The 26828-nt window shown below is 33.9% G+C and overlaps 1 protein-coding gene across 2 annotated transcripts in view; it reads left to right on the top strand.

The window, feature by feature from the left end:
- Window positions 1–4403, top strand: part of Kcnv1 (potassium voltage-gated channel modifier subfamily V member 1) — an 8642-nt gene extending 4239 nt beyond the window's left edge. For both annotated transcript variants that reach the window (XM_048802031.1, XM_015486510.2), the window contains exon 4: window positions 2804–4403. In XM_048802031.1, coding sequence (XP_048657988.1) covers window positions 2804–3315 — 512 coding nt within the window. In that variant the 3' untranslated portion in view covers window positions 3316–4403. The remainder of the gene's footprint in view (window positions 1–2803) is intronic.
- The last annotated feature ends 22425 nt before the right edge of the window (window positions 4404–26828 follow it).

The raw sequence follows: 26828 nt of genomic DNA, 5'->3' as shown, positions 1-26828 counted from the left end.
TATATATATTTCTTCTGCCATATATGTTATATATGGCAGAAGAAAAAGTCATTCCTCCAGAGCCTTCACTGATCATGAGGAAGAGAGATAACCAGGTGCTGATGACCTTTCCTTAATTTTTAAAGTAGCAATGGAAATATATTACTTTGAAAGAGAAGACTCTACTTAAATGTCTTAGCTAGTATTTGAGAATTTTCTTGTTCTTCAGAGAGAGAAGAAACAAGAAGTCATTAATTTTTTGTGTGTTATAGAGACTTTGAAAATCAAGTGAAAATTCCCTAGAAAAATTTTCACACAACACAATACATACATATGATTATACATGAAAATTATAGTTGATATCAGTGCAAGTCACAGAATATTAAAGACAGTTCTTGAATGCAGTTGTTCTCATAGCTGGTCCTGAAGCTGTTGAACATTCTGCAGTAATATGTAAGTTATCTATGTCACACCTTAGGGAAAACAAGAATCCCCAAACTTGTTGAAATGTAGATTCTAAACCCCAACTCCCAGAAAGAGAGTTTAGTATGTGGGTTGGATCCATTCCAATAAGTTTGAAGGTGATTTGATATCAGTGGTTCCTGGACCATACTTTTGGGGATGCCATATTAATACAATACATATTAATACAAATACATATTGTTACAAATGAGTTGGCTAGAAATTCCTTTTCCAATCTTATTTCCATATAGATGTCCCTGACTAGCCACCTAAAGGGGATGATGATAGTATTTTCTCCCTATAAATATAAGGGACAAATAAACCTCTGTGGTTTTTTTCCTATTACTTTACGGTAAATTAGAACTCACTCTAATATAATTTTGGTGTGTATTTTCCTAGCTAGTCTCATAGCCAGGGATTTGATAATGGGGTTTCTAACTACTTTTATAAGTTCTACTCTTCATTTTCTGACACACATAATGGGATGCTTTCTTTGAGTATTTATAAACTCTTCACAGTATTCAGTTTTAAAAACACTGAGCAAAGACCACATTTTTTTTCTCAAAAGAAAGGAAAAGGAAAATAATAGTAATTTTCATAGTGTCACCTCTTCAAAAGCTTTCTCAGTAATAAACAAGTATAAATCATTAATAAAGCCTTAATTTATTAAAAATATATGACAATTTCATGAATATTTGATAATTTTTCCTGAAGCATAACATTCAGCAAAATGTAAATATATATGTAGATGACATATATCCCCACATATTAATTATGAATAAAGATGTATTACAAAATAATGGTTAGAAGGCCAGACTGCCTAAATTTAAAGGCTGGTTTTGTAGCTTTGTACTAGATAAAACTCCCTCTCTATGCCTGAGCCTCCTTATATGTAAAATTGTACAGCAATGACAATACCTGTCATATTTCTTTGAGGATTATCTAAGTTAAGAGATGGAACATGGTAGACATTCAGCCCCCTTTATATTTCTTAACAAAACTGTTTAGAGCACTTCATCTTTAAATAAAAACACTTTTCTCAGACAAACACAATGTTTCTTCTCATATTGTCAGTTTACTTCAGAAATGTAATTCCATATAGACACATCAAGGCAAGTTTTATAACTAGGTGTTATAAATGTATTCCAAAAGATATTCTTTTGAAGTTAAATCTCAAAATTAATATTCATTGGTCTTTAAAAATAGCTGGTTAATAATACAAGAATATCTCAAAATTTGAAGAGCAAAATTCAAAACAATGAGAGCATGAATAGTATTCTACATCTTGAATAATCTCAAGTGAGTTAATCAGAATAAAAAATGATTCTAAAAGGTAATGCTTTGGACTTCTGGGGCAATGTCATTGTGATGCCATGTCTTCAAAATGTGTTTAAACTTTTAGAAGTATCTCTCTAGCATTAGGAGGGTGATCTATGGTTAATTTAAAGCCTGGTTTATAATGGGCTTAATACATTCACATGTGGAATTGGAATCTCTTGGGTCTGTCTCCCAGGGGATCAATGAATCATCAGAATCTAGCCATGGGACCCCTCCAATGCCTCCTAATGATTAAATTTACCAGTGGCTCCATTCTTGTACCTTTTTGAAATGGAGGAACATTCTATATTCAACTGTTTTCTTACAGAAAAGCAGAAATGTTATGTGCTTAGGGAAGTAATTCCCTGTAGTTTTGATATTAAGGACTAGGATTTCAATGGGTGTCCTGGTAGTGCAAGGACCTTGACCTGATACACAACAAAGAATGTCCCCTGAATATATCTGTGAGGTTCTTGTGTCAAAACCTAATTTGCTTCTGTGCTTTATTTCATTGGTATGGTAAAAAAAAAAGGTTTAGTTACTCTGGCTTTCAGATAATGAGGCACCTGGTTGTTTTAAACTTTATCAAGAGGGTGACAAAGCAGACATACACACAAAGTATGAAAACAACATAAAACTGGTTTTAGAGAGAAGTCTGAAATGTTGCATTCACATGTGAGTTTGACCAAATGCACCTTCTATATGCAACAGTACAAAGGTCTCTCACTATGTAAAGTACAAAATTCCTCTCATACACCTTCTCCCTGCCTGTTAGCCTCATTCCTCTCCCTATTTTAAGTATACATAGTAGAAGTTCAATAATTACATAAGCCAATTATATTTTTCTCTATCCTCATCAACTAAACTACATGATTCTGGAAGACAGAGGTCATGATATAATCATCTTTGTATCCCCAAACATTGCCCAGTGCTGGGGACATATTATGTGGACAGTGCATGTTTGTGGGTGGAGATCAAGGAGTGAGGGGGAAGGGAGAGAGAGGAGGGGTGCTAATGATGATTGACAGCAGATGTTCTGTTGCAGGATTGCGCTCACTTGGGATGACAATCACCCAATGCTATGAAGAGGTCGGCCTACTGCTCTTATTTTTATCTGTGGGAATTTCTATATTTTCAACCATAGAATATTTTGCGGAGCAAAGCATTCCTGACACAACCTTCACAAGCGTTCCTTGTGCATGGTGGTGGGCTACAACATCCATGACTACCGTGGGCTATGGGGACATTAGACCAGACACTACCACAGGCAAAATTGTGGCCTTCATGTGTATATTATCAGGAATCCTTGTCTTGGCCTTGCCTATTGCTATTATTAATGATCGCTTCTCTGCTTGCTACTTCACCTTGAAACTCAAGGAAGCAGCTGTTAGACAGCGTGAAGCTCTGAAGAAGCTTACCAAGAATATAGCCACTGACTCATATATCAGCGTTAACTTGAGAGATGTCTATGCCCGGAGTATAATGGAGATGCTTCGATTAAAAGGCAGAGAAAGAGCAAGTACAAGGAGCAGCGGGGGAGATGATTTCTGGTTTTAAATTGACTTCTAATTTATCTATAAAAGTTGTGTATGATTAATCAGATTGATAAAGCCTTGACATGGATATCTGTATTACTGATGAAGAATCTCTTCAGCACTATACATCTTAATTTTTGCTGATATCTTACCTGGTCTCCTAGAATATTTCACATAATCCATAGCAATTATACATTTTTTTGACACAGTTGAATCTCAAAAAGAACAACAAAATAAAATTGAGACAATATACACATGTCTGAATTGTCAAAATATTAAATAATATCATTGTGATACATATAATAAAGTTAAGTTTTACACATCACCAATTTTAGAAGTTTTTGCTCCTCTAATTTTTTTTAAATGGCAGTTAAACTACCTAGACCAGAGAAAAGATAACTGAACATTTAAGAACACACTGAACATCTTTGCTATTTAAAGACATTCTCCAAGCAAATTACTCCTTTCTCCATCAGTTAAAATAGTTGAGTAACAATTAGCTTTGCAAGAGAAAAATCTGACTTAGTGGTCATAGATGGTGTCCCTATATACCATGTGGTGCAAACCGCTAGTCACAAATGGATCAAGCTCTGCCTCCCATTATTAATCTTGCAGGTGGGAGAACTAGACTGCTAAGTACTGTAGAAGATGAGTCTGCACAGACTTCGAGAACTGCACATTTTCACTCTCCCAGCTGAGTGTAATATGCATATTTCTTAGTTCTTTATAAAAATCAGATGGTTTTTAAAATGTCTCATTATGGATATATTATGTCTTCAACATCATGAATATGTAAAAGTGAAGTAGTGACATCCTAAATTTCTATGTTGAAATTATTAAATGGTCTTATTTCATAAAATGAGAATATGTTGAATGACATCATTGGATGAACTTGAAGATCTTTTATTTGTTAACAAAAAAAATATTATGGACAGCTTTCTGACTGTTGGGGTAAATAGCAAATGTTCAAACTTTGCAGGCATTTTGACAGCATTTTGACATTCATGATAATAATAAAATTCCTAGACATTCTGTTACATAATTAAAGCCAAAAACTCTTAAGCTAAGAACCAGCTCATGATTCCAAATATTCTAGTAAATGAGATTTTTTAAAATAATAATAATAACAAGGAATGGATAACTTTAATGCCTGCTTTCTCAGTATATGTAATAAAGCCCCTACAGGGAAGAAAATTGGTTCCTGGGTGGGGGAAGTCTTCTTTTTATGCATAAAGCTCAAATATACACATAGTACATAAACATACATACAGAATATCTGCAATACTAAAATTTCATAGGGAGGAAAATTAGAAAAATGCCCAGAAACTTCATTGCTGGTAGTGAATGGTGAGAAATGAATATAGAAAAGCATTGCTTTAATACATGCCCTAATATGCTTCCTTAACTGAATGTTAAGACAGCCTACTATCCTATGAACTACCAAGAAAGAAAGAAAGGTGCCAAATTACAAGATGCCATTGATGGTAAAAGAAATCCGTATTTTTGGATCTGTAAAAATTTATAATATATATCTTAAAAGCAATGAAATATTACATGCACTACCTCCTGTTTTCAGGTATGCATGCTTAAGCTCTGAAAAAAAATGTCATTGATGGCATGAGTTTTTATTATATACTGAAGTGGTTTAATTCATTTGACTATTTTGCACTTCTAAATATTGTAATATCTTTAGGAGATATGAGTATGAATAAATATTTTTCCTCTTACCCACAGACATGGGTGCTAGAGCATTGCATAGGGCCATTAGTCCTCGTGTACAACCCATTCATAGTCTAAAAGGTCAATAGAGGTCAGATGGAGAAGACAAACTTACTCTGGCTTCTCTAGAACCTTCCCAATAAGATTATTCAGGACTATGTCTGTATTCATCATGTATTAAGTCACTTTATCTTCAAAATGTCCCAGTTATGTAATTGCTATTCTTATACTCTTCTAAATATATATTTTATATATTTATTAATTCAACAAATATTTATTAAGGATCCTCTGAGTGTTGGGCACTAGAGAGTCTTTGTTAAACAAAGTCCTGTTATCTTGTATATAATATTTTATTCAAGGATATAAGAGGAAGACAGATGACAAAATTGAAATAATAAAAAATTTAAATTTGCTGAGCATAAATCTACCTGACTCAGAAAATGATACTCTTAAAGTCTTATTATAGATTTTATTCTACCTACACAACTCATGAATAGGGATTCATTTTATAGGCAGGAAAGCCAACTTTTTGTGAATGGAGAGCCTTATGAAAAATATCAGTTTATTCTCAGAGGGAAAAAGGTGCTTTTAAAAAAAAAACAGTTGTGGTGACAGCTTAGTCATTACTGGACAAGAAAAATTTTGTCTTTGTAATACATAACAGTTGGAAATTTTAAAATTATATATACATATATATTTTCCCCATCACAGAGTATCCTAAATATGTTCTATAAAATGTGGTTTGTTAGCTGTAAAAATTTTGTCAAGACATAGACACTTCAAAACAGTTTTAAAATATCATTGCTAAGTCAATTTTTCTGTTATACAAAACATCAGTGTATTTATTCAATAAATGTACATATAAGCAAGCGAAATTTAATTGAAGTAACAAATCAATGAAGAAACTGTGAATTTTATTTGTTTGTTTGTTTATGACAGGGATTGTACCCAGGGCCTTGCATATGCTAGTCAAACACTGCACCACTGAGCTACAATCCCAGCCCTCTCATTATTTTTAAAACATTGGGGATTCTTCAAAAATCTAAGAATTATTCCTATAAAACAATATCTAACTTGTTTAGAAATATATAATAAGGAAATGTTGTCTTTCTCTAAACTATTCAGAAAAGACTAACTAAAAAACATTTGAATGCACAGAGCCAATACTGAGTACCTAAAATATTTATTTTACTGAGGAATCTCTAGCAGGAGTGACAGCATATTCATGTTTTATGGTGTTTTTTCTTCTATGGGTAAATACATACATATATAAGGAATTGTTTCAGTTATAATTTTAATGAAAAGTAGTATTAAGTGTAATGGATAACACACAAAGAAGTTCATTGAAGTAGAAATCTCAGTTATGTGTTTCCATGTGGAATTCTTACTCTCAGTAAAATTTTTTGACCAGCTCCTGCACAAAATATCTATGCCAACCCAAGTAATCTAAGTAAAAAGTTACCATTAGGTAAGCTTATACTTTTAACAAATATTTCCTCTGATACATTTTAACATGAAAAGCTTGAATTTTTTGAAAAGTAGCCATCAGTATCTCCAGGGTCTTATCCATTCTTTAATTGAGACCCAAGAATCATATTTGGTTGGTTGACAAATGTGTTCTAGTGTTTCTATTGGTGATTTTCCCCCTCAAAGCACCACCCTCTCCCAATCCTCTCTCCAAGCCATACTGCTAAATGGAAGAAAAATGTCATATAAGGAGAGCTTTACTTGTAAGCCACATAGGCCGTTGCTTACATGGTAAATCTTTAGGAATAATGGGATAACCTGGGTATTCATGTCCTCACTTGCCTTATATTATGATCACTCTCCTGCTTAACTCCTCATCTCCACTGACCTTCTCTTCCTTTCTAGTATCCAAATGGCAATACCTCAACTCTAATTAAATCCAAAGTCTATTTGTGCTTGTTTAAAAAAAAATCATGCTGACTGATCCCACTTTGCATTTATGTCTACAAACCCTTTTTCAGTTCTTGGTGCTGGTAGGCAATCATACTGCAATCCTTGAGTCCATTCACTCTTAAAATAAATGGAAACTTCTAACAGCTTTCTTTGATTCCTCTTTCACTCAAAAAAAAAAAAAACTGAGTCATAGAGGAGATTTTCTACAAGAACCAGCACCCACATTTATCCACCCACCTCCATCTGTCTCCACAGAGCCTTTTCTCCCATTGCAAGGGCTGAAATATCCTTCCCATTTTTTCTCCCACTCTGAGACATGACTTCAAAAAGTTCCCTTTCTCCCTACCACACCAATAATTTTTGCCTTCCCTAGTGGACATTCTTATCAGCATACAAACATTATTTAATTTTTCCCATCTTAAAAAAAATGGGGTAAAAAGGCAAATAAACTCCTTGAGTCTACTTCATTCTCCAGAAAACACCCAATTCTCTACTATTGTTCATGGCAAAATGTCTTGACACCATCTTCTATACTCAGTCTTTCAATTTTTACATTTATTCTTTCTTTTTCCTGAAAATCCTCTCATCAATCTTCCACCCCTCATCTCCTAAAAACCTGTTGTTCTTGTGCTCAGCAGCGACCCCATCACTGCTAAATCCAATTATGAATGCTGACAACTCATATTGTCTTTTCTAGCAGCAGCATTTATTTTTCTTTTTGCAGTAAGTACTGCATTGAACCCAAGGGTGCTTTACCACTGAGCTACATCTCCAGCCTTTTATTTTACTTTATTTCATTTTATTTTGAGACAGGGTCTAGCTAATTTTCTGAGGCTGGCCTTGAATTTGCCCTCTCCTACTTCAGCCTACTGAGTTGCTGGGATTTACAGGCATTTGACCAGGTTAACTACAGACCCTTCTCTGAAACACTTCCTTTACTTGGAGCCCTTTATACCCTCCTAATTTCACCCCTACTTCATTACTCAGTAATCTTCTGTGGTTGAGAGAGTCAGTCAGGGCCTAATCCTCATCTTATTCTGCTCTCTATTGATACTGCTCCTTTTATAAAAAGACTCTGGTTTCATAGGTTAAATATAACCAGCACTTGGTCAGCTCCCACATTTCCATGTCCAAACTTGACCTTTCCTCTCACCTTCCTGTATTTATTCAACAGATTTCCAATAAATATCTTAAAATTATCACCACCAATGTCAAGTTATTGACACTTCTTTTTATGATTTATATATGAATTATCCTCCTAAAGAATCTGTGTTAATGCAGGATGTAAAATGATTAGATTAGAAGAGCTGTAATCTAGACCATCCATCCTATTTTAAATTGATTAACTGAATGGTAACTGTAGGCCAGTAGGGTATAGCTAAAGGGCGTGGGTTACCAGCAGCATAATCTGAAAGGTTTCATCTTTCATCAGACTCTTTGCCTCTCTCTCTGCTTCCTGGATACCATGAACAGAGCAGCACTCCTCCATCACACCCTCACCATGATGTTCTGCCTCATCTTAGGCCCAGAGCAATGGAGTTGACCCACCATGGACTGAACCTCTGAAACTATGAGCCAAAATAAACCCTTCCTCCACTAAGCCGTTCTTACCAGATAATTTGGTTACAGTGACAAACGGCTGACTAACACAGAAATTGAAACCAAGAAGGGGGGGTCACTTCTGTGACTAATCTGATCATCTGGTTCAGAAACCTTTGGATATGATTTATGGAAAGAGTTTGGAAACATTGGAGACACAGGGTGGAGAATCCTTAGAATGTTGCAAGCAAAGCATAATGGGCCTTTCTGGTGTGAGCTGAGAAGACCAGAATGCCAAGAGGAATGGGGACAGTAGAAACACTGCTTATGAGTTTTAAGAGGGGTATGAGGACTCTATTTGGAATTGGACTAGAGGCCATTCATAATAAGTTTTATCAAAGAATGTGTCTGTCTACATTTTGCCCATATTTTGAGACTTTGTGCGAAGCTGAATTTAAGGGTTATGGATTAATTACTCTGGTGAAAGAAATTTTAAGGAGGAAATTTCAAGCATAGCATTCAGATAGTGGTATGAATTTTGCTGGCAGCGTTCAGCTAAGCTTACTGTAAAAATTAGGAGCAGATGGTAGAGTCAAAGGGTTTTAAAACCTTGAGGTTTCACCAAATTGCAAGAAATCTTATTTCATCTTCTTTAAAGGATCTATAGTCTAAGAAATTTTGGTAAATAAAAGAAAATAATGATGATATAATTATTTTCTACATTATTCAATTGCTCAATACCCAGATTATATACAAAGAAATAATAATTGAATCAAAGAAGATCTGACAAGTTAGGCAAAGGCAAATATACAAAGACAGGAGAAAAGGGAATAAAAAATATGGTAACAAGAATGATTTTGAAATGATGGGAGGAAACATATTCCTTGATATATATCAATGATCATCTCAAAACCTTACACAGGGTAAGTAGATAGAATTTCAAAAATCTACCTACAAAAATCAAATCTTCCTTAAAAAGTAACAAGTTTCTCTAAACTAGGGCAATATTTCGAAAACCCTGTCTTTATACATGTCTTTCCTGTACAGCAAATGTTTTATCTTAAGTGGTCTATAATTATTATTGCCAACTAATTCTAAATGGTACATGTGAAAATAAAAGACATTTACTGTTGCCATGGAAACTATACTTTGTAGGAAATTTATTTAAACAGGCCTTGCTTCTAAAGTTAAAAAGAAAAAAACAAAAGATCTTCACAGACAATAATACCACCTTGACCACCAGCCATCAGGAAAGAAAACAATGAAAATGTAAAAATAAAACTTTTCTACCCTTAGCTGAACTTATAACTTCTTTCTTCGCAGTGAGATATTTTTTTTAGTTAGTAATTAAGTTGTTATTCTTCCTTTTTTTTTCCTTTAGATTCCTATCAAGAAAAATTCTCCCTGGAAAAATTCTGTGTACAACAAATGCAATTTCTTTTTAAAATTGTTCTTAATTTTTAAAAAATTGACATAAATTAATTATACATATTTATTGGGTACAATGTGACATTTTAATACATATACCATATGTAATGATCCAATCAGGCTGACAATTCTTTTTTACATTTAAAGATACAAAATCTAACTTTGTAATAATAATTTTAAGAAACATACTATCAGAAGACATTTGACAAATTTTTGACTTAGCATTCTTCTACTCGCCCTTTTTAATGAAACATTTTGTATTATTTTTCTCATACACTGATACAATATACTAAAGAAATATCTCAAAGAAAATTAAATAAATCAGACACAAAAAGACAATACCACATACTCTCTCTCATATGTGCATGCTGTTAAAAAGTTGACTAGATTGTACAGTAGTGATTACTAGATCTGAAAAGAGCCAGGGAGGTTGGATAACAGGTATCAAAGCCCGGTTAGATAAAAGGAATAAGTTCTAGGATTCTACAGCACAACAGAGTGACCACAGTTCAGGAAAAACTATTGTATATTTTATGAGTAACTAGAAGAGAAGAGCTCAAAGCAATGCTAGGGAGATAGAAATGTTAGTTAACCTGATTTGATCAGTACACATTACACACATAGTTTGAAATATCACATTTGAAACCTATAAACATATACAATGTTGTGTTAATCAAAATTCTTTTAAAATATTTAATGAGATATAATTTTAAATTCCATGATTTGGTTATTACACACTACATACATGTACTGAAATATCACCTTTTAACCCAAAACCTTATACATGTAAAATAATAATAATTAATAAAAATGAAATACATAAAGCAAGAAGAAATAACTCACAGAAACAAACATCATTCCCAATTTCTTAATGCATGGACAAATAGGTCTTTTCTCTCCAGTTGGCACCTATCATATTACAATGTAAATAAATCTTCAGTGAACTTTCAACACATACCTATTAATCCAATTAGCTAAATCACCTTTTCATATATTGCTGATATCTATTTTCTTGAACTGTTTTTTCAGAGTAAGACTTTTTCATTTAATTTCATATGACACTGCTTATATGCAGACAGCAGACCTAATTAACTGTTACTTATAGGAACACAATAGTATATGATATAGAAAAGAAAGAACTGTAATATAATTTATCTAATCCATATCAGAATTGGAAAGAACTGAATAATAACCTTTTTATATCTTCTTTTAATTTAGTTCATTTGTTTGTTGTTTATTTGTTTGGTACCAGGGATTGAACCCAGGGGTACTTAACCACTGAGCCACATATTCGGCCTTTTTAAAAAAAAAATTGTGAGATCAGGGGCTTACTAAGTTGTTCAGAGCCTCACTAAGTTGCTGAGGCTGGCTTTAACTTGCAATCTTCCTGCGTTAGCTTCTCCAGCCACTGGGATTACAGGTACACATCACCACACCTGGTCCTTCTTTTAATTTTTGAAGAAAAAAATGTGGATCAAAGATAGTGTTACAAAACAAGACAACCACATATTACAGCTATATAGAATTTATTTTATAAAACTGGAGTTATTTTTGATATCTATATAACAAAGGTATTTTCAGTGTTATCATTTTAATACCAAAACAAGGTCTCTACTAGAAGTAATTAAACAACTCTTACTTTAAGATTCATAAATAATATGAATTAGCAGATAGGAAGCATTATTTCTTCAAACTGCAGATTAAAAATGACTAATAGTTAATTAAATAAATGTATTGAGTTGTAACTACTACCTTTTTAAAAAATAGAATTGATGGAATAAAATGAACTGGATAGAATAGAAGAGAAGGGAGAGGAAGGAAAGGAAAGAAGAGAGCAGGGGAGGGGAGGAGAATAGAGGAGAGAGAGGAGTTCATGGTAATAATAGGACTTTAATTGAAATGTAACAACTTGTCAATAAAAGGGCTTTGCTTTCATTATTGTTTTTTAAATATTAAATGTAAGGAGCTTGAAAGTTACCACTTCATAATAAGAAGAACTGAAAAGCTGAACAGACTGAAAAAATCAACAAGCCTTTTTTTTTTTTTTTTTTTTTTGGAGGACACAGGGCAAGCTGCTGTTCCCCAGACTACAAAGACAGATAAAGGCACACAAGGAGTCACTGCTCACAGGCACAGATTCATGAGTGGGGACTACTACAGCAACCAGTCCCAAAGGAGGAAAGCCTGAACTGTCAGTGATGAATTTTTGGAGACAAGTCTAAGACTTCAAAGCTTCAGAAGGACCCCTACAATATTTCCAGATTTACCTCCAGAAGTTCAACCAAGTTCCCTAAGTAAATTTCAGACAAATTCCCTTATGCTCCCAGCAAGGGAAAAGAAAACTATACACCAGAGGACTTTGTTCTTCACAAAGCAGCAGCTAGTTTTCTACAGCCTAACCTGCTGGGGTACTCTCAGAGCTTAACTGACAAGGAAAGGGAAATATCCAAGTCCAGTCAGCTCTAGCCCTACATGGGGGAGAGATGGAAAATACTTCATTCTATCCCACTCTAGCAAACCTGTCCACCCTAAGAGGGATGGGGTGAACTGAGAAGGACTTGAGAAAACCATTCCAAAGCCCAGGCTGGCTAAGAGACTGAGACCTAATCATAGCAACTGGGAATGCCTCCCTCCCTGCACATCACAATGCGGAATTACCGAAGGCCTATTTGCATCAGCAGTTCCTTTTACACAGCATATCAGGTCTGCCTCCCATAGTAATTACTTCTGAGGCTGCTAAAGAAAATTAAAAGACATATAAATTAAAAACCACTGAGGACGGTCTTTCTTTAGAGCTATGACAGGAGTTGGGGAATATCTGAGTCTATGCTAAGCTGAACATGAATGAGAGGTACTCAAGACTGAGAAACAAATCACAGGAGCTACTGACATCGATAAGAGAAATTGTGCTACAGCAAGTGTCTAAGTGCCTGTGTTCATCAGATTTCTCTGAATTTACCAATGAACTATTTTTTTTTTTTTTACATTCAGTGCTGGATAGATAATTATTGCATTAGTCAGTCTTCTCCAGAGAAATAGAACCAACAGAGTGTGTGTGTGTGTGTGTAATTGGCTCATACTATTGGGGACTGGTTAGTCCAAAATCTATAGGATATGCCAGCAAGCTGGAAACTCAGGTAAGAGTTGCAGTTCAAGTCTGAAGGCAGTTTGCAGGCAGAATTTCATTTTCTTTGGGAACATCAGTCTTTTTCTTAAGGTTTCAACTGAAAGGATGAGGACCATCCTCATTATGGAGGATAATCTGCTTTTCTAGAAGTTTGCTGATTTAAATGTTAATCACATCAAAAATAACTTCATAAAAACTTCTAGAATATTATTTGACTAAATATGTAGGTACTATAACCTAGCCAAGTTGATATATAGAATTTATTACCACACTTTTATCCATGGGAAAATGATCAATATCATTTGAGTTAGGAAATTTCAAATTAAAATAACAATGAAATATCACTACATATTTAAAATATGACAACATCAAATGCCAGCAAGTTTATAGAGCAAATCGGAGATCTCATTCTTGCTGGTGGGAAATCAAAATAAAACAGCCACATCAGAAGACAATTTGGGAACTTCTTAGCTAAAAGGCTAATTATCATATGGTCCAATGATCCAATTTTTAGATATTTAACCAAATGATTTGAAGACTTTTTCCACATAAAAACCTGCATGCAAATATTTGTAGCACCTTTATTGATAATCACTGAAAAGCAGAAACATCTACAATGTCCTTCAACAGGTGAATATGTACGCAAACTGTGATATATTCATCAATGGAATATTACTCAGTTATAAAGAGAAGAGGGCTATCAAGTCATAAGAAGATGTGAAAGAATCTGAAATTCATATTACTGTAAGTAAAAGAATCAAGTCTAATTATACGATATCCTAGAGAATGCAAAACTATGAAGAAAATAAAAAGATCAAAATAAAAGTTGCCTAGGCAGTGGAGGGATAAATAGGTGGAGCACAGGGATTTATAAGGACAGTGAAATCATTCTATATGATATTGTAATGGTTACTGTATGAAATTATACACTTATTAATATTCATAAAGTTTTATAGCAAACTATAATATAGGTGAATTTAAAAGATTAAAAATTTAGGAAGTCAGAGGATACCAAGAAGGAATTCAGACTGTGACAAGAGATTCTAACTTGTTACGAATATATGAGACAATCTCACTAAGGAAGATGGGAGGAAAGTAACTTAAAGTCACTTTAAAAATGAGTAGATCTGAAATGAGCAGATCTGTAATGGGCTAAAGCCAAAAGGACTTAAGGATTTAAGGACTGTATCTTAGTGGGTAAAGCTGTTTAACACACAGGAATCTACAATCTTAATACTGCTCTCCATCTACACTCTAATTGAACAACTGAATAAAAATGAAGCCACTGGTTGGAGCCAAGTCCCTCGCTGGTAGGAAAAGGCAAGAGAAGGTGTCTAGAATGATCCATGCTGGAATTGGAATTGAATAGAATTGGACTATATTTGAATATGGTGAAAGGAAAGATGGTTCCATGCGGTAATATTTATAGATATAGATAAATAAGTTAACATATTTGCATATATGTCATTGTTTTTTCAGCTGAGAATACCTGAAAGAAACAATACCCAAGTCACTGAGCCTACCTAGTGCACAGATCTTATCTTCTGACACTATTCTCCAAAAAATCCAACCAAGATCTTTGAAGAAATGACTAATTCTAGGACTGGAACAATCTGAACAACTAAATAAATCAAAGATGATTATATTTTTATCCAAAGGATGAAATAAATATTCATAGGTCCATATTGATATACATAAATTATTGAATAAATTAATAAGTGAAGTAGAACGGACAACTCTCCCATTCAGAAAATAAATAAATAAATAAATAAATAAATAAATAAACAAACCAAATGATATATCTAGCTATATGATTTTTCAAAAATGGAAATTCACCTCTATGTTCTTCCTCTCCTAAATCCACAATCCCAGTCTAACCATGAGAAAAATATTAGGCAAATTCCAAGACAGGGAAATCGTATAGTAACCTAACTAGTACCCCTCACCACTTTCAAGGACATCAAAAACAAAAAAGTATGAGAAACTCACATACAAACAGAGCCTAAAGAGACAAGAATATTAAATGTTCTGTGGTATCCTGGATAGGATCTAGGATAGAAAGGAAAATTAGGTAAAGCCTCAAAAAAAAAATCTGACTGAACTATGAACTTTGATTACAATGACTATATAAACTAATTTGATATTAAGTGTAACAATGTACCACACTAAGGCAAGGTACTATTAGTAGGAGAAAAATGTGAAACAGGATATAGAAGTCCTCTGTACCATCTTTTCAACTTTCTTCTAAATCAAAAATTTCTCCAAAAATGCGATAATCTATTTAAAAATTGAGATGATTTGAAACATGGACTACTTTCTTTCTGTCTTTAACAATAAGTGTTATATCAAAATATAACGTGTTATTTCTGTTCCAAAGAGAGAAAAATTAAGTCACAAAAAAGGAGACTTTAATGATTCACCAAGTCACAGATCACATCTCTAAATAATTCACTTGACACTTAAGGTGATCACGACGTGACTATAATGTTTTAAAGTGCAGAGATGAAAGAGTTATAATTTCAGTGAAATATGGGGGTGGTCTAAATTTCCTTTGAAATTACATTTTAGATATTAAAAACAAAATTCTGATTTAAATTTTAATCAAATTCTATATCCACAATTGATGTAACTATTTGATAGCAGATTCATTATTATCTCTCAGGGTTACTTTATTTGTGTCTTTGTTTCAGCATAACCATAAAGAGCACTAGCTATTTATTTGCTTGAATTAAGAGGGATTTACCTCTTACAAAGATACTCACAGAACAGTTGCATGTATAAACACAGGTCAGTTTCATTTGACCTTTATATTTAAAAGGTGCCTCTTATTATGCTGCCTGTTCAATACCACTGCAATCTTCAGTCAAGACCAATAAAGCTCTTCATCTCTTTTTCTTCACAAGAATGTTGGAGTTTTCCAATTCTTTTTGGTTGAATATAATGGATAGGCTTCTATGCCATCCCTTTAGGAAGCACTTACTTATCTGAAAGAGAATTTTCATTCAGAATCTATCACTTTTAAGTTGCTCCTTTCTGTTCCATTCTGAAAAAAAAAAAAAAAAAGGTAGGTTTCATTTCTTAGGCAAAATGGTACCCCAGAATTGCAATACAAATATTACATCATTATTTTTTTCTACTTTTTATTTTATAAATAATTTGTAGACTTTTCTACTAATGGTAAACAATCTATGGGAATGGAGATAGCAAAGAGGTATTTGGGAAGAAAAGAAGCACACAAACAGCAGGAGGATATTTTCACTCATTTTCACTCATTTCCTCTTAGTCTCTCTTCTTTTTTCACCGTTTTTTCCTCTTTCACTGTTTTTCTCCTGGCTTTAGCTTCTCCCTTTACTAATGCCACCATTCATGACCTGTGTTTATACATGTAACTGTTCTGTGAATATCTTTGTGAGAGGTAAATCCCTCATAATTCAAGCAAATAAATAGCTAGTGCTCATATCATAAGCAGTAGCAAGATCAGAACTGACCCTACTACCTAGGACAGCAACTGTGTGGAGTATTCCTATTGATCCCGTCCAATCTGTAGTTATACTTTTTAAAGAAAGGAAAGACTGGATAAGAGTAAGAAGATCTTTACCCAGTGGAATGACCAATATGATATTTGCTAATTATTTAATATAACAAACCTAATCACACAACTAATAGACCATAGCATGTGTGTAAATTTAATATTCATTTCTAGCATTACCTGGAATGGAAACTTTGTACTTTTACAACTGTGCCCTTGTTATGTTCTGTGGATTTCATAGACACTTTGACTATGATGAAGGATGACAGCACAATGATACAGAAAAAGCCTGGTCCCCTGCTGACCTTGTAATAGAAGTTGATCTATATCTGTCCTGTTGGGCCCACCTCAATATTGCTATAAGACAGAAAAATAAACTTTCCTTTCATTGGAGCCTCTGTACCCATTAGTTATATTCTAGTGAATAAAAAAGGTGGTACTTAGAACTGGAATACAGAAACAGAAAATTTTAGATTATGTAGAGCTCATGTGAGATTTGAACAGCATGCAATTAAGAAACAGCTATTGCAAATGGGGAATTTATCAGACCATAGCAAACCATTTGGAAAAAAAAATTGGAAAACTGGCAATGTACTTTCTAAATCTCAAGATCTAGAAGACACTTAGAAAATGTCAAGAGCATTTATTTGTGTTGGTTACTTGTCATTGCTTTCAGAAAAACACTGAAAGAACGGGATGAAATCAGGCAAGAATTAGCCAGTTTGAGAATAGATATGCAATATACAAAGCTCTGCTAAAAGTGCCTTTCTGCCTGCTAATTGTTAAAGATATTGACAGACAATTCAGTAACTTGGGGATTTGGAAGGTTGGAAAAGTGAACTATATCTATAGATTAAATAGAAGAAGTTAAATGTTCAGAGTAGCTTTTTTTAAGAAATTTTCATTGAGACTTCTCTGTCAGACAGTGAAAACTAGGCTCTAACTAAGTAATGCCAAATATTTCATCATTTGAAAAGAGTGATGGGTCAGATGTAGGGGTTAGGAAGTGAAGAGAAGGTTCTCCTAGCTTCTTAACTATAACCAGATAAGACCCTTGACTATAGTTACTTTTTTCAAATAACTGACAGAAATACCAGCTATGTTCACACACAATTAGAAATATTTCACAATTTCAGTGATTAAAAGATCACTCATAAACATTTGAAAGCCATTACTAGATAGCCAATTGCTAAATTGGGATGTTAATCTACATATAAACTGATCAATTAGAAATTTTCAGACACTAACAACAATTTGAACCAATAAATTTCAGCCCTGACAGGAAAAGGTAATTAGATGGATGACCTGCAAAAAAGAAAACAAAGGAAAATTGTTTACTTCTGTCAAAATAAACAAATGTGTGTGGATTTCTCCAAATAACAAAAATTTTAAAAAGAAAAATAATGTCAATCCATTATTCAATTAAATATGGATTGCACAATTAAATGTTCTAGCTGTTCAAACTAATACAAGAAAATTGTAAGACTGTGGCAAAGGAAGAAAAGTTATGTAACTGAAAACAGCCTTGGATTATAAATGCATAAGGGTTAGAATCTCAACAGAAATTTCAAATCAAATATCTAAATGAGATGTAAAGAGGAACTGAGACATAAGAATGAAAGCCTGACATCACACAGGAAAACTCTCTTGCTTCAAATGGCTATTTCAGACAGCAAGAGACCAATAGTTTAGCTGAAACTCATTGAATTAATCTTTTGCTCACTTTTTTCTCTCTTTTGGACTGCCATTCTGAGATCTTACTGTCCCAGCAAAATTCTTTATATTTGGATTTTGCACTAAAAAAATTAATAAAAGTTGGTGGTTATAACTGTGCCCTCAGCTCTATGAAAGTTTACAAGCCTCCCAGCCTCAACAGAATAAAGTCACATCATTTCAGGAATAAACAAAGTCCAGAGTGTATCAAGGAGAAAATAATCCTCTCTTCCAAATCAAATCTCTGAAGACTACAGATTTTAATACCTTTTAATTTACTACTCCATTACTGTGATGTAAAATAATTACATACAATTGAATGTTCTCTGTGTTCATGAAAATTAAGTAACTTCTTAAAATAAGATTTTTTTAATTTGTAATTTATTTATACAGCTAGGAAAAAATCTCTGCTGTGTTTCTGGATGAAGATGAACATATGAGACCATCACCACAGCAACCAAATCTGTAAATAATATTTTGTTAGTCACAGGGAACACAATGTATGCTCTTTTTAATATTTTTGTGTTTATCCTTTGTCACTGCTAATTTATGTGCAATCTAACTCTAAATTTGATATGTGAAAATTAGCCTCATTTGAGTTAAAATTTGTATATAAATCTTAATTATTTTCCAAATTTATGATCAATTTTATTCCACACAAAATGACCTGGTGACATTTGCTGATTCTTATAGTTATTAGCTATTATTTGAGATAACAAATCTTCCAGTGAGATGCAATTGGTTATACTGAAAAACCAACAGTTAAGGAGGATCAAAGTAAATCTGGATTCTTATCACAGTTTAGCTACATTGACATTTTTCTCCTTCTTCAAATAAGCATATAGAATCATTAAGATTTGTCATATAGACTAGTTATAATGTATATAATAAATGAACATATTAGATGCCTACTATATACTTCATTATACTCATGGAAAATATGGAAATATTCACTAAAATATGTATGTGGTATTTAAAATTACATGAAACATTCCATGGACCATTTTGACTCTATTATATTATTCTCATAGAGAATTGATACACTTTGGACCTAAAATTATTTTTATAATTTTCATTTTTAACCAAAGTGGTCAACATTACTTCCTAAAAACAAAAAGAAGAAAAAAAATACTCTTCCACCTTTTGTCATCTATGTGAAACAATACTGTCCTGCCCCACTATTTGAATAGAGTCTAGGCTGAGCAAATCAAGGCCTCCCTGCAGTGGACAATTTACTGTATTCACTATCAATATGCAAATCAAATTCCTGCAATCGGGAGGAAAGAAAATCATCTTTCCTCAATGGAATTGCCAAAGTCAGAGGAGATGAGTCTGACACTGCTGGTGGCTATAATGTCCTCCTGGAGAAAAGGTCTTATGCATAAAATGGAACAAAGCAAAAGTTATTAGGGCAAAAAGATGGAGATCAATATGGTATTTAAGATATTTTAGCTCTACAATTTGATTTTCTCATTGCATTAGTAAATATCTTAGTCCATTTCTGTTGCTATAACAAAATACTGAAGAGCAGGTAATTTACAAAGAACAGAGGTTCTGAAGGCTGTGAGGTCCACGCGTATGGCACTGTCATCCTCTCAGCATCTGGTGAGGGCCTTCTTGCTGCCTAACAGGGTGTAAGTCCTCATAGCAAAAAGAGGAAATGTGTTAGGTACAGCTTGCTTTTATAACAAAGCCACTACTTCAAAAACTCATAAATCCATTGCCATATTATGAATATTGGTAGTGTTGCCCACAGTTCATTCTGTCAATGGTTTGGTCCCCAGAGTGATGTTATTGGGAGGTGCTGGGAACTTTGAGGAAGTGAAGACTTGTGGGGAATCCTTGGGTCATTCAGTGTGAGCCCTTGACTGTGTACCCCAGTCTCTTCCTCTATCTTTGCTGCCTGGCTCATGAGGTGAGCAGTATACTCTTACTGTTATATATTACTTTTTTTCAGAGACCCAAAGCAAAGGGCTACTTGATCTTGACTCAAAATTTTCAAAACCATGAGCCAAAATAAAACTTTTCTCTTTATAAGTTAATCATCCCAGTTATTTCATTATAGTGATAGAAAGCTGACTGATGTAGTCATTAAGCTATTAATACATGAATAGACTACTACACTGATAAGGTCAGGGCCCCCATGACCCAATCAATCACCTTCAAATCACTTAAAACATATTTGAGGGATGAGGTCTCCAACACATGAAATTTGTGCTATGATTTGACTCATTCAAACCAGAGCAATAAGCAAAGGACTTTTGCTTATGAGTATTTGAATTGCATTACTGTTACACACATAGGACATAATTTTTTCTAAAAATTTTATTCTTTTATTTTAATGTGTATGTATAATCTATCTGGATTATTTTTTTTTATATTACACAAAGTAGGGTTTGCATTGGGAGTTCATTTTCTTTTAATATGTGGTGGTTCAAACCATTATCACCAAGACCCCAAAGTTCTGTAGTGCTACATTGTTGACCATCTCATGTTCCAATGGATGCATCCACTTTTCAGCTTCCTTATCCAATACGAAGGCCTAATTTGTTCAATCTCATGTTATTAATACATATCTTAATTATAGCTTTATAATAACTCTTGATGTAATCTGCATGAAGCCCTTCCATCTTGTTCTTCCTCAAACTTATCTAGTACATTCTTGGCACTTTGCATTATCTATCTATCTATCTATCTATCTATCTATCTATCTGAATTGGCTTGTCAGTTCCAGTTTTCAAAAAAGCTTTCAGGTATTTAATTTTAATAATATACTAAATTAATTTATCAATTTGGGAAGATATATTAAAACTATTGAGTTTTCCAACCCTTGCACCAACTAACTCTCTAATTATTTGCATCTTCTTTTACTTCTCTAAACTTTGCTTTATTGTTTTCTATGGAGACTTGTTACATTAGATATATGCTCAAATATTTTACATTCCTAATGCAATTAATTAATGCAGTTGTTTTTAGTATATTAATCTTTTGTCAAAAAACTTCCTAAATTCACGTGGTAAATTATGTATTTTATTTTTTAAATACTAACAATTTTATCTGAAAATAATGACATTTTCATTTCTTCCTTTCAATCTTTATATTATTTAATCTCTCCTTTATTTTTTATTTCACTAATTAGAAATTCTTATTCAATACTAAATGACACTGGTGAGAGTGATTTATACGTGTCATTTTTCTTCTCCAAATGAGAGTCTAAATATTTTTTCAAATGTTGGCTCTAGGATAAATATACCCATGACATTCAAAATAAAAGAAAAATAACTTAAGGGAGAAATTGCATAATATGGTAGAAATAGTTTGAAGGAAAAGGGTGGAACATGTTTTCTTTAAAAACCAAGCGGGAGCCTTGTAGGATCCCAGGCCCAGATTAGGCCCAGGTCTGCTCTGCTAACCAGCAGACCCACACTAGAATTCAGGCCCTGGCCCAGGACTGCCCCAACTGACCTATGTCAGATCCAGGCCTAGGCCTAGGACCACCTCTACACCCTACACAGAAGCACAGGCCCATTTTGGCCCAGGTCCTTCCCACTGACCAGCAGACCAACTCCAGAGCCCAGATCCGGGCCTAGAACTACCTTCACCACCCCTCTGGATGCCATGCCGAGGTAAGCCCCAAGTCCATCCTACCAACCAGAGGACCCACACTGGAACCTCCTGCCTAGGTCAGGCCTAGGAGCACCCACTGAGCTCACCTGGGAGCCCCTGCCTAGCTCCCACCTCCATCTTGGGACACTGCAGACAGTGCAATAGCCAGACCTCCCCACACAGTAGCCTCCACCTTGTGACAACAGACAGGGCCTAGAAGCAGCTGCATCTCAGAACAGGTAACCCTGTTATAAGGCCCAGCCTTTCAGCCCCATCTCTGAAAGTGGTTGCATCCATCTTGGGACACCCTCACTGCTATCTTGAGTTAACTCCACTATGGCTGCCAGCACTGTTAGTTGCAGTAGCATCCATCATGGGACACCAGCTGGCTCTGAAAGCCCAACACCCAGATGAGGTATAGATAATCTGGATGGGCACTATAATATTATAGGGTAGAAACTGTACTACCTCAGATCGACAAAGAAAGAAAGGAAGACAATAGACAACATGAAAAAACAGTGGAAGAAAGTGTGCCAAACAAACCAAGATACTACAACAATACAATCCATGGATGGCGCAGTTAATGAAATGTCAGAGAAGGAGCTCAGAATATACATAATTAAAATGATATGTGAATTCAAGAAAGACCTAAAGGAGAAAATGCAGGCAAAAATTGATCACTCCAACAAAGAATTAAGGGAGCAAATACAGGTAGCAAAAGATTACTTCAAGAAAGAGATAGAGATTCTGAAAAAAAATCAGAAATCCTTGAAATGAAGGAAACAATAAACCAAGAAAAAAAAATACTCAATAGAAACCACCACTAACACACTAGATCCCTTGGATGAAAAAGTGTCAGATAATGAAGACAAAGTATAAAATCTTAAAAATAAAGTTGACCACACAGTAAGATAGTAAGAAACTATGAGAACATCCAAGAATTATGGGATAGCATTAAAAGACCAAATATAAGAATTATTGGGATAGAGGAGGACACAGAGATTCAACCAAAAGAATGCACAATCTCTTCAAATAAATAATATCAGAACATTTCCCAAACATGAAGGATGAATTGGAAAATCAAATATAAGAGGCTTATAGGACACCAAATGTACAAAATTACAACAGACCAACACCAAGACACATTATACTGAAAATGCCTAGTATAAAGAATAAGGACAGAATCTTAAAGGCTGCAAGAGAGAGGAATCAGATCACATATAGGGGGAGACTAATTTATATCTCAGCAGATTTTTCAACCCAGATCCTCAAAGCTAGGAGATCCTGAAACAACATGTACCAAGCTCTGAAAGAAAATGGATGCTAACCAAGAATCTTATATCCAGCAAAATTAAGATTCAGATTTGATGATGAAATAAAAACCTTCCATGATAAACAAAAGTTAAAAGAATTTACAGTGAGAAAGCCCACACTACAGAGCATCCTCAGCAAAATATTCCATGAGGAGAAAATGAAAAACAACAATGAAAATCAGTAAAGGGAGGAACTACACTAAAGGAAAGACCAATCAAGTGAGAAACCAAGTTAAGTTAAAAACCAAAAATAAACCAAAATGTCCGGTAATACAAATCATATTTCAATAATAACCCTGAATGTGAATGGCCTAAATTCATCAATTGAAAGACATAGACTGACAGATTGGATTTAAAAAAAAAAAGACCCAAAAATATGTTGCCTTCAAGAGACTCATCTCATAGAAAAAGACATCCACAGACTGAAGGTGAAAGGGTGGGGGAAAAAAATACCACTCACATGGACCATGCAAACAAGCAGGGGTTTCCATCCTCATATCAGATAAGTTGGACTTCAAACCAAAGCTAGTGAAAAGGAATAAAGAAGGACATTTCATACTGCTTATGGGATTCATACATAGCAAGATATAACAATCATAAATATCTATGTCCCAAACAATGGGTCATCTATGTATGTCATAAAAAAACCCTTCCCAAATATAAATAAAACACAGCACAATAATACTGGGTGACTTTAATACACTTCTCTCACCACTGGGTAGATCTTCCAAACAAAAACTAAACAACAAAACTATAGAACTCAAAAATACAATTAATAATTTGGACTTAACATACATATATGTATAATCCCACCCATCAATGAGCAAAAATAATTTCTTCTCAGCAGCACATGGATCCTTCTCCATATGTTGTGCCACAAAGCAAATCTTAGTAATTACTAAAAAATAGTGATACTACCCTGCATTCAATCAGACCATAATGGAATGGAATTAGAAATCAATAATAAAAGTAAAAAGAGAAGCTACTCCAACACCTAAAGACTAAAAAATGTGCTATTGAACGACACATGGATAACACAAGAAATCAGGGAGGAGATTAAAAAAATCATAGAGGTAAATGATAACTCCAATACTACTTATCAAAATCTCTGGGACACTATGAAGACATAGATATAAGGAAAGTTTATTTCATTGAGCTCATTCATTAAAAGATGAAAAAGTTGGGCTGGCGTCGTGGCTCAGCAGTAGAGCACTCATCTAGCACATTCAAGGCCCTGGGTTCAATCCTCAGCACCACATAAAAATAAATTAAAAAAAAAGGTATTGTGTCCAAGTACAACTAAATAATAAATATTATTAATAAATAAATAAGTAAGATGGAAAAAGTCAACAAAGAAATGACCTAACATTACATTTCAAAGCCCTAGAGAAAGAACAAACCAACACCAAAAGTAGTACAAGACAGGAAATAATTAAAATCAGGGTGGAAATCAATGAAATTGAAACTAAAGAAACAATTCAAAAAATTGACAAAACAAAAAGTTGGTTCTTTGAAAAAATAAATAAAAGTGACGAAAACTTAGCTCCCCTAATAAAAAGAAAGAGGGAGAAAATTCAGATTACTAAAATTTGTCATGAAAAAGGAAATATCACAACAGACACTATTGAAATTCAGAAGACAATTAGAAACTATTTTGAAAATTTATACTCCAGTAAAACAGAAAACCTCAGTGACACTGACAAATTTCTAGATCAACCCAAACTGAGTCAAGAGGACATACACAGTTTAACAGATCAATTTCAAGCAAGAAAATAGAAGATGCTATCAAAAGCCTACCAACCAAAAAGAGTCCAGGATCAGATGGATTCACAGCTGAGTTCTACAAGACCTACAAAGAAGAATTAATACCAATACTCCTCAAATTATTCCATCAAATAGTAATGGAAGAAACCCTTCCAAACTCATTCTACAAAGCTAGTATCATCCTGATACTAGGCAAAGACACATCAAAGAAAGGAAATTTCAGACCTATGTGCCTGATGAACACTGAATTTACTAAACATTAAAAAAATAGTGCACCATGATCAAGTGGGGTTCATTCAGGGATGCAAGATTTGTTCAATATATGGAAATTAATAAATATAATTCATCACATCAATTGACTTAAAGATAAGAATCATATGATTATATCAATTGATGCAGAGAAATCACCTTTTCATGTTCAAAACATTAGAAAAACTGGGAATAATAGGAATATACCTCAACATTGTAAAAGCTATCTATGCTAAACCCAAGGCCAACATTATTCTACGTGGAGAAAAATAGGAAATATTCCTTCTAAAGATTGGAACAAGATAGGGATGCCCTTTTTACCACTTCTATTCAACATAGTCCTGAAAACTCTAACCAGAGAATTAGACAACCAAAAGAACTTAAAGAGATACAAATAAGAAAAGAAAAACTCAAACTATCATTATTTGCTATCAACATGATTCTATACTTAGAGGATCCAGAAAACTTCTAGACTTAATTAATGAATTTAGCAAAGTAGCAGGATATAATATAAATCGATACTCATAAATCAAATGCATTTCTGTACATGATGAATCCTCTGAAAGAGAAATTAGGAAAACTACCCCATTCACAATATCCCCCCCCAAAAAAAAAAATAAAATAAAATACTTGGGAATCAACAAAGGAAGTGAAAGACCTCTACAATGAAAACTGCAGAACACTAAGGAAAGAAATTGGAGAAGACCTTAGAAGATGGAAAGATCTCCCATGCTCTTGCAAGGGCAAAATTAATATTGTCAAAATGGCCATACTACCCAAAGTGCTATACAGATTCAATGTGATTTCAATTAAAATCCCATCTTCATTCCTTCTTGAAATAGAAAAAGCAATCATTAAATTCATTTGGAAAAATATGAGACCCAAATAGCCAAAGCAATCCTTGCCAAGAAGAGTGAAGCAGGAGGCATCACAATACCAGAACTTAAACTATACTACAAAGCTATAGTAACAAAAATGGCATGGTATTGGCACCAAAATAGACATGTAGATCAATGGTACAGAATAGAAGACACAAAGACAAACCCACATAAATACACTTATCTCATACTAGACAAAGGCACCAAAAACATACATTGGAGAAAATACAGCCTCTTCAACAACTGGTGCTGGGACAACTGGAAATCCATATGCAGCACAATGAAAATAAACTCCTATCACCATGCACAATACTCAACTCATAGTGGATCAAGGACCTAGGCACTAGACCAGAGACCCTGAACCTAATAGAGGAAAAAGTAGGCTCAGTTCTTCATCTGACTTCCTTAACAAGGCTCCCAAAGCACAAGAAATAGAATCAAGAATTAGTGAATGGGTACTAATTAAATTAAATGTACTCCAATTAAATGAAATCCTTTTAAAGAAAACCTTTCCTTGCAATGTATGTTAAATTCCAATTATTCCCTTCACATTTGTTTCTTTTATTCTTACATTTTTTATTTTATGCCATTGACAGTATTCATTTGATGATTTAAAAATGTTTTCTGTTGAGACAAAAGACAACAATTTTAATCTCTTGATTCAATGGTTAGCATTACGTTTGAAAAATTAGGGCAATGGTATATGGAAATTAGTAGTGAAAATGTTATCACTATATTCAGGGCAAAATA

Source organism: Marmota marmota, unplaced genomic scaffold, assembly GCF_001458135.2.
Source record: "Marmota marmota marmota unplaced genomic scaffold, marMar, whole genome shotgun sequence".
Lineage (NCBI taxonomy): Eukaryota > Metazoa > Chordata > Mammalia > Rodentia > Sciuridae > Marmota > Marmota marmota.
The sequence above is the reverse complement of the archived record's forward strand: the minus strand, read 5'-3'. Positions and strand labels throughout refer to the sequence as shown.